This window comes from Nelumbo nucifera, chromosome 2, assembly GCF_055504915.1.
Source record: "Nelumbo nucifera cultivar China Antique chromosome 2, China Antique-T2T, whole genome shotgun sequence".
Classification (NCBI taxonomy): domain Eukaryota; kingdom Viridiplantae; phylum Streptophyta; class Magnoliopsida; order Proteales; family Nelumbonaceae; genus Nelumbo; species Nelumbo nucifera.
Window position 1 is genome coordinate 57,883,940 of NC_142650.1, and position 9,608 is coordinate 57,893,547.

At 43.1% G+C, this 9,608-nt stretch overlaps 1 protein-coding gene across 1 annotated transcript; it reads left to right on the plus strand.

Moving 5' to 3' along the window:
- The first annotated feature begins 7,847 nt into the window (after positions 1–7,847).
- Positions 7,848–9,196, plus strand: LOC104586189 (uncharacterized). Its single transcript, XM_010243346.3, has one exon. It carries the CDS (start codon positions 8,066–8,068, stop codon positions 8,975–8,977), a length of 912 nt encoding a protein of 303 aa, XP_010241648.1. The 5' UTR covers positions 7,848–8,065; the 3' UTR covers positions 8,978–9,196.
- The last annotated feature ends 412 nt before the right edge of the window (positions 9,197–9,608 follow it).

Below are 9,608 nucleotides of genomic sequence, written 5' to 3' on the forward strand. Positions count from 1 at the left end.
AAATGCTTTCTCTGGCAAGTCGGGTGGGCTTGGCAACGGGCTTGGCGGGCTTAACGACAGGTTCCGCCATCACCTCGGGCCCCTTAGGCACAGCCCCCTCTTCCAAGTCGATGACGGGCACGGCTGCCACCTCGGGCCTCAAAGCAGAAGTCTGCGGAAGTCGAGGTTCGACTGAAGCTTGCAGGGACCCAACGAGCGCCTTCTTTGCCACGCGCTTCTTCCTCTTCATCTGGTGGAAGAGCTTCTGGTTGTCTATCTTTTCCGGCTCCATGGGACCTGCGGTGAAATACGACATCAGTAACCCGAAGCAAATATATGAGCGGAAAAGCCGAAGTGGGAAAAACCTACCCGGACTCAAGCCCGCTCGGACGAGCTTCTCCTCAGAAGTGAAGTCTTTATAATGCAACCCGAGCTTAGCCAGTGATTGGAGCTCCCTTCTTGGTCTTCCCATCCAGGATGACACCAGGGTCTTGAACAGCTATCCTCCAATCGGTGGGGAAGGGCCACCCCGTGCTGCTCCGGACTACGAAGTAGTCCCGCTTCCAAGCTGGGACTTTGCTCGGGAGCTTGTGCATGAGTTTAAAACCTGGGCGGGGGGACAGGTAGTAAGACCGCCTATGCCCGGGGAGAGCGCCCGAAGCGCTCTTCTTTATAGCCAAGATTGTAATAAGAACATCTAAATCTATGGAAAGGGAACGGTCAAAACAAAGAGAAATGGACCCCACCACATTCCGTATGGAGTTCGGGTGGAGTTGGTCCAGGGTAATGTTAAAGTGTACCAACACCTCAACAATTAAAGGGTGAAGTGGAAGTCTGAGCCCGGCTATCAGTTGCTCCCTGAAGATCACGATCTCTTTGGGACCGTGCTCCCATGGGAAGTTGCCGGTGGGAAGACTATATGAGTACTCGGCAGGGAGGCGGAACCTCTGTATGAGGTCCTAAAGCCTCTCCGAGGTCATTATGGAAGGCCCGAACTGATCTGGTTCCCGACCTCGGTGGGAGGTAGATGCCAAATGACCCGAAGCCACCCGTACTTCGGATGGATGGGTAGCAAAGGGGACATCCCGAGCCGAGGTACCTACCTCGGGCTCGTCGATGAGACTGTCTACACTAGACGACATACCGGACTAACAGAAGGAAGCGAACTAGAAGGGAAAAGGAAGCTCGGGAGGACTCACCAAAGAAATGCAACTGGACTGGAAGAACAAAACGAACTGGAGGACCCGAGCTAAGAAACCCTTGGTGCGAGATCAAACGCTAACGATGAAAGTTGTGGCGAAGAAAATGGCCAGGGGACCCCCTATTTATAGCTGCAACCGCGGGTTCTTCGAGGCGAAAACGATTTAGCGCGTTTTTGACGTCCGCGAAGTCCAAGTCGCGTGAAGTCCGCGCGTAACCTGGACGCGACTCGAATCTCTTTTTGGTCAAGCCAGGCGCTAGACCGGTACAGCAGGACGAAACGCACGACAACGCGGCACAAAACACCGACGCCAAATCCACCCGGCGCGTCATGACCTCCCCGCGCTGGGTCACTGCCGCCAGCGCAGAGAGTGGGGGGCAATTGATGGAGAGTGATTTGGCCCGACCTCATAGCTCAGGTACACGTAGGCGTGACCTAGCTCAAATAGTGACTCAGCATGACAGCACAACGGACGTGAGCACAACTCGGTGGGGAGGTCCCACCGAGTTCAGCACGGCAACTCGACAGGTAAACTACTCGCCGAAAGCCGCCTCGCCCGCACCTCCTCCCCGGGGTTAAGGCACTTCGGGGGGTCCCGAGTTCGGGGCACCCTGACCCCTTTTGAGACCCGAGCTCCTCCCAATGGACCTCGGGCCACTCCCAAGCAAGAACGCACCGATTCTTCTTCGTATGCCCCGAGGCACAAAGACCTCTGATCAGCTAGCTCGACATAACCGGCTGCGGGCAGCCCGTCACTCAAGGGACGGCCCAGCTCAGGGCGATTCGCAGGAGAATAGCTCGGTATACCGTAGGAGGGCTTCCTGCCCGACCGCCATACCCGACAAACCTACGAATTGCTGGCATGTCCCCTCGCCGCACCTGCCACCTTTAGAAAGGCGTCCCACACCTGACAAACACGTACCCTGCACGATGGCCCCGTGCATGCCACCTCAGCCCTGCCTGTAACGGCTGTGGTAGACTGACAGTGGCGGTTATACCTGCCCTGTCAGAAGTCAGAGGGCCCGGAGCAACGGAATTCAGCTATAAGGAACTTATCCTCAAGGAACAAGGTATCTGGAATAGCTAGTGCAACCTGCACTCTTAGTGTTCATTCTCTTTCAGCTTCTTGCACACAGTACTAACTTAAGCATCAGAGCGTTCCCGCCGGGAAACCCCCCGGGAGTTCTTCCTCCTTCTTCTCGTTTCAGGTACATCTCAGGAGCCATGCGAGCGCCAGCTAGGAGTGACCGGATTGTGCTACATCAAATTCTTTGATTCATTAAGACATTTGGCTGCGTTTGAGAACGATGCAAATGGAATATAAATCCCGGTTCATGGTAAATTTGCACTTTAGTTCACTTTTGTCTATGTTGGCAATATCACATTTATGCATTGACAAATGACAGACCAATGCATATTTATATTGATAATTTGATGAAAAGTACATCAATAAAAAAGAAGTAAATTTGCACTCAAGTAGGTTTTTGATAAAAAAAAAAACATATGCTTTATTGAAATTCATATTTGAATCCATTACAACTAAAAGTCTGTTTGGTAAGAAGGTAAATTTGTCAGTGCAACAAAACTCAACTTTGCTATTTATATGAACCATTTTATATTCTATATATTTGCATTCACACTTATTTGCATTGTTTCCAAAAGCAGCCTTTCTGGTTTACCAATATCTAGGTATGTGTAATGAATATTAATTTATTATTTTTTTATGTTGGGTGGCTTTACGAGTGTTCCTTGTAGCTTGGGTTTAGACAGGTTATACCCTCCCCTGTTTTCAAAACTAGACCGGATTAAACAGTTGGACCAGAAAATCGGGAACCGGTCATCTGACAGGTTCCATTTAACTCTAAAACCACTTTTTGGCAAAAAACTGATGATTTGATCAGTGAACCGCTGACCCAAGAGGTCAAACCATCAAACAGTTTGACCCGAGAATGATTTTGGCCATTTTTTGTGTGTTTATTTTTATTTTTTATTTTTTGTTTGGGTGGGCCATCCGTTCAGACCGGACAGTTGGACCATTCAACCCAGGAACCATTCCCCGTCCGTTTGGCTCATCACCTCATCAGATCTGAATTTTTTTTCACTTACGTTCATATTAGTTGTTTGTTTAACAGGTTTAATATAACTCCAGATCATATTAGCTGTACAACTCAAATATTATTGCAGGTAGCCGCTCCCCCAAACCCATAATCCCTCTCCCCTCTCCCCTCTCCCCTCCACACACACACTGGTGTAGGTAGGATCCGATTCCAAGTCTGTGGTAATGTGTGGCGTCATGCACATGCACGGGTATTTTTATATACATAATTATATATCTTGAGGAAAGAATGCAGCAGGTCCATATCAGCTTTTGCAAGTTGGGGTCTCCTGCCAATAAAACACGTTCCAACACTCTATCAACGTAATCTAACACCGTACATCTCATCATGAGACAGAGACACACAGTGTATGAGATGTGTGGTGTCCGATCATGTTGATAGAGGGTTGAAACACGTTTTATTAGCAAGAGATCCAGACTCATCTTGTGCATTCAGTATGTGACAATTGCATTACGATGTGTAATTATGGTTTTGAAAACCAGATCAGACTGGATGATCGGATCAGTTGACCCAAGACCTGGTCAGACAACCAATTCCATCTCACCCTAAAATCGTTCTTAAGCAAAAAACCGTTGACTTGATCAGTGACCTGCTGGCCCATGCAGTTGAATGTTAGAACGTACAGTCAATTTAAACAATGATTTTTGATCATTTTTTATTTTAATTATTTATCTTTTAACCCCAAAACAAGTGGATAAAACGGTTACCTATCCGATCTGATTTTTAGAACCTTTGGTATAAATAGAGTTTCCATTTCTTGCGACCATGGTCACAACACAATCCCATGCGAATATGCTAGTATTTACAATAAATTCAAGGTATCACATCAACTCATTTTTTTCTTTTATTCCAAATGCCGGTGTGTTTGGATTTATTGGGGGTTGCATGCGACATCTCACAGGAAATGTTTTCTCATGTTCTCATGTAAATACCCATGTCACAAATTGAATGGGGCACCAGTCCACAATGATTTTTTTTTTCCTTTTTTTTTTCTTTCTTTTGCTACTCAAAAAGAGGGAAGATTGAACAATTGTTCAGTGCAAATAAGTGAAGAAGTGAATCAGATCCCTTCAACTAAGGGTGTTAATGGACCGGTTTTGATTTGGACCCCGTCCAGTACAAAATCAATTTGGACAAATTGGACCAACCAATAAAACATATTGAATTGGACTAATCCAGTCCAAAATTTTTATTACATTGGATTGGACCTGATTCGTCCGTAACAAATTTATATTGGATAGGGTTGGATTAAGTCAATATCTGATTCATTGATATAAGATGAGAATATATGTATCAATGAACTGGGTTTGGATTGAAACCAATTTAAATCAAAATGAATTTGAACAGATTAGACGCTCCAGACATTAAATTGAACCGGTCCAAATTGATCCAAAACATTTATTGGATTGTATTGGATCTGATCCATTTAAAATCGACTCACATTCGACTGGATCGGATTGGAACAAATCCAGTCCAAACTGTCATTGTTGCATGGAGTTCATAGGCTTAATGTATGGAGAGCCCTGTGGACTGCATAGACTGCCTGATTGTAAACAGGTAAAATTTTTCCATCTAACCCACCTTAATTCCTACGGCTGTCAATGGGTTGGTTTTACCTGACCGGCCGAACCAAACCAAACTGTTTATGTTCGAGTTCTGTGAATTTGCCCCGATTAATAATTGCATCAGTTTTGGTTTTTTCTTGTTCCGAACTTCTTCAGACTTAATCAATTATTTTATTAATAATACATAAACGTTTCCTAATTTTCTTGTATGTTTTATTATATTTAATGTTTAATGGTTAAATTTTATAGATAATATATAAAATAATTTTGATTAAAAACACTTGATTTAATTAACATATAAATAATCTAATATTTTACCATTATTTTTATTAAGATTATATTATCAAAAATCAAATTATAAGTTATTGTTTATATAAATATTTATAGATGCTAGTATATATAATCGTATCAGACCTAATTATACTGATTAATAATCAGGATCTATGTCCTTATTGATAATTGGTATGGAATGGTACAGTTTGTCCTAAACCAGACCCAACCTGTTGACAGCCCTATAAATAGTCTTTCGACTGGTCATGTGCCATCAGCTTTCAAGTGTTATATATAGCAAGTAGATATAAATTGATTTAATTGAGAAATTAATTTGCTAGAAATTCATATTAATTCAACTGAATCAATTAATCAGTACGGCAATCAACTATTACATAACATTTGAATAATCAGGCAGGTTATGATGGTCCAATTAATAATAATAATAATAAAATGTTTATTATTAAGGCTCAATTATAATATCAGAAAGATATGATATTGAAGAAAGTAACATACAATTGGTATCATCATAAAAGAGGTGACCAATCATGTGATATTGATCAAAATTCACAGAAATGCTTTGATTGGTCAAAACGTTTCTACTACTATGTCTTTGTGGCATCTTAGATTTTCTTTATTATTATTAAATAAATGATGTTGACGAGGTACGTATTGATATCATTTCATCACCTATGAAAGGTGTAGACAAAAGACCTTGTCTAACCTCGTTTGAAACGCCACCTAAATCTAATATTCCAACATTTATGTACGCTATGTTTGGTTTGAAGGAAAAAACAGGAAAAGTAAGGAAAATATAGGGAAATCCATTTTTCCACCCTTTCCCTACTTTTTTTTTTTCCTTCAAACCAAAAACAGCCTTACTAAAATGATAAGGGATAAAAGTAGTCAAATTGACCCACTAATAAACAACCGGTGATTCAACAGGTCGTCGACGACCACATTCCGTGATTCCATCCCCAACTCCAGCTATAAAAAATGGGGCGTCGCTCATCATCCAACCCGGTTGCCGTGGAATATATATGTACAATGCTCAAAAGTCAAATGTGACAACTACTGCCTACACATGGCACGCGTTTGTTCACTCAAACCCTTTGGTGGTTCAGACTTGGGCAACTGAACTCACTCAAAATTGACCCGACCAAACCATCCCACTCCATTAGATCAATCTCATTTTTATTTTATTCAATTGAATCAAGCAAATTCAACAACCCGACCCGATTATTATTTTAGCACCTAGGAGAGGGAAAGGAAGACGAGGTTGAAATGAGTGTTTTAGGGCTTGAACCAACCAATTTCCATCTTAGAGCATAAAATGACCCTAATACCCCTCTTTACGCATAAAATAAAACAATGTATCGTATCGTTTTCAATAAATGACAAAATTCACATTTCTCATAAGTCATAAACATCATTGATGCTGCTCAATCCTAGGTAATACAAGAACTGGGTGGAACCGAGGTATAAGGATAAAGCCGCACAATGAGATTTGAAATCAAGAAAAGGTCAAAGGCCCAAGAAATTATCCCCGAATAGATACTTTGATACTCAAGCTAGTAGAAAGCAATGGACGGTTGGGCCGAACAGTTAGAGAATGTTGCTGGTCCAAGCAGAGTAATAGTATGGGAGTCAAAAGTTGGATCATTTACCTTGAGCGGGAGATACCTTTTTATAGCCAATGATTCGTCCTAATCGGATGAGGCTTTTCGGGTTATCAGGATGAGGTTATCCACCAAGGTCTTCGGGATAAGACCTAATCCCCATCGGATTTGTCCCCATCCGCGTGATGATCTCTTGTCTTGGTCACGCCTATCCACATGGTGTGGCATTGACGTGGTTGAAGAGATAAACTGGGCCATAGAGGTGACGCGGTGATGACGTGGCCAAAAGAAATAAGGCAACACGTGGCATCCGGAGATAGTTCAACCATAACCCAAACAATCATTTAAGGCCTTGTTCTTATTCAATTTATCAAGAATGCCTAGGGCTCTTTACAAACAATGTCAACCAGACCAAATCAGCCCGACCCAACCAGATTTGGTCAGTTTTTCTTTACCATCAGTCGGTTTTGGATTGTAAAGAGGGATAAATCGATAATTCGGTTCAATTTTCGGTTTTCATGTGTGAAAACCAAAATCAAAACGAGTTAATTAGTTTTTGATTTCCTAGTCTTTTCCTAACTAGGTAATCCTTATCCTAGTTTATTCTTTCTAGTTAGTTACTTGTTTTTAACATTAAAGAACAATAAAACATTAGTTAAATAGGAATTACTTTTATTTTTAAGATTATTTTCCTTTTTTGTATAAAAAATTCTACACCAAATATAGGGCTGTTAACTGACCATCGATTTTGGTTTGCTCTAAGTAACCCGATCAAGTCAGGTCGGTTGAAAAAATATATTAAACCGACCCAGCTCGACCCGTGAACAGTTCTACGTATCCGGATATTCGGATCCCAATACCGTCGGTTACAACTTGAAACAACCACAGTCCACAGATCTAAAGAAGTTGACTTTTAAGACGAAAAGGTGGACGGTACCAGATAAATTGAAAATTTTCTGTACGTAACTGGTCGACCCATGCGTTGAGCCCATGGACTCTTCCCATTTTTCACCCTTGCACCCACACGTCTTGTCCACACACCTGTCCATACTTAGCTTCCTCTGTTTCTCAATCTTCAAAACCTACGTACGTCGCCCGTGTAATCAATCTTCGGTCCTTAATTTCTGATTCAAAGATTACCTATAAAATCTCCCCAACTTCATCTGGGTGACAAGCGGTGCAATATCAACAAATATCTGGTTCTTCTCTTTTGCCTCCGGTAAATAAAAGCAGATATCTCTGCCTCTCTGGCTCTCTGCTCTGTTCTGGGTTCCATCCACCATACCTCGCAAACGAAACCGTGAATGATATGGGATGGAGAGTATGGAGTCGTCATCGTCGTCATCCCAACAATCTTCAGTGGTGGAATCACGGCTTATCCTCACCCCTCTGATGATCTCCTTGGCAGGTGTACTGGCCACAGCCCTGGCAATCGTAGCTTACAATTTGGTATTGACGAGATATTGCTTGGGTCGAAGGCATGGGAGGATCTCACAACACACTCATCAGGAACAAGAACACCAAGTGGCAACCGGGGTCGAAGAGAAAGTCCTCCAATCCATCCCAGTTCTCACTTACTCAAGCAAACAAAGCGGATCGTTTCTTCCTGACCAGACTGAATGTGCCATCTGCCTGGTTCAGTTGGAGGAAGGAGATATCGTGCGTTGGTTGCCAAACTGTCGACATGCCTTCCACCTACGTTGCATTGATCAGTGGTTCGCTTCTCACGCGAATTGCCCGCTCTGTCGATCGCCCATTGCGGCAGTATCCGTGGCCATAGCATTGCCGATGCCCTCTGTTGGGGCCGAAGCAGAGGAAGACAGAGTCCATGATCGAGTTGATGCTCACAGCCAAGCTGGAACTGGCGGCCACCAAGTTGGGGTTAACGATTCCATATCGCAGCTGGCTCACTCGTCAAATCGTTTGCTTCGACACTGTTCTTCTCTTATTTTGCTCGCTGAGATAAACCCACCACCATTACTGCCTGTCGCACTAAAGCGATCCTGGTCCATGGATTTTTCCCATAAGACGCAACAAGACACCGGAGGCGGAGGGGTTTCTTCTTCAGTATCATCTTCGTCGTTGTCACCACCGCTGTCTTCCTCTTCTAATGGTGGGGTTTTAAAATTGCAGAGTAGTTCACGCAGAGCAGCCATGCTAACTAGATCCTTGTCATTACTGGGGATAGGTCGCGGGTGCACAACCAACAGAATCCTTCCTCAGTGAGTCGGTTTTGATGATTCAACTTGTTTTTACAGAGGTGGTTGAAGTCTCTTCGTGTACAAATTTAGAGATTTGAATTTTTCATTTACTAATTGAGCAGTCTCTTCCACTGCTGCTTATTCTTTTTCATTTCCGAAATGAATGATAAAAGCTATGTAATTAGATGGGAATAGTGGCCATTGCAACATTAATTTTCCCCCTTCTGAGTTTGATTTGGTTTCCTGTTTGTTTGTTTGGTTGTTTATTGGGTAAATTTACTCATTTCTCTCTCCACAAGACAAATTAACAGAGAAAACTGGAAATTGCCATCCCAACGTGCCATACTAAACCATCTCTTACATAAAAAAACTAAAAAACATGGGTATCTGATGAAGGGTGATTTGGCCCAACCTTGGACATGACACGACATAGAAGACAACTCAGCAAGTATCAGCTCGCATTTGAACAAGCTCGGGTACAATGATGTTCTGAGCTGAAGGTACTTTGGGTTGAGTCCACCCCAGTTTGCGGACTAAAGCAACCAAGTTCACGATAGCAGACCCAGGCAAATGAGCCACCTCGGAGACAACTTGCCTCAGGCAGAATCACCTCGGTATGCTATCAGCAGCTCGACGCACGTAGCTCGCCACATGAT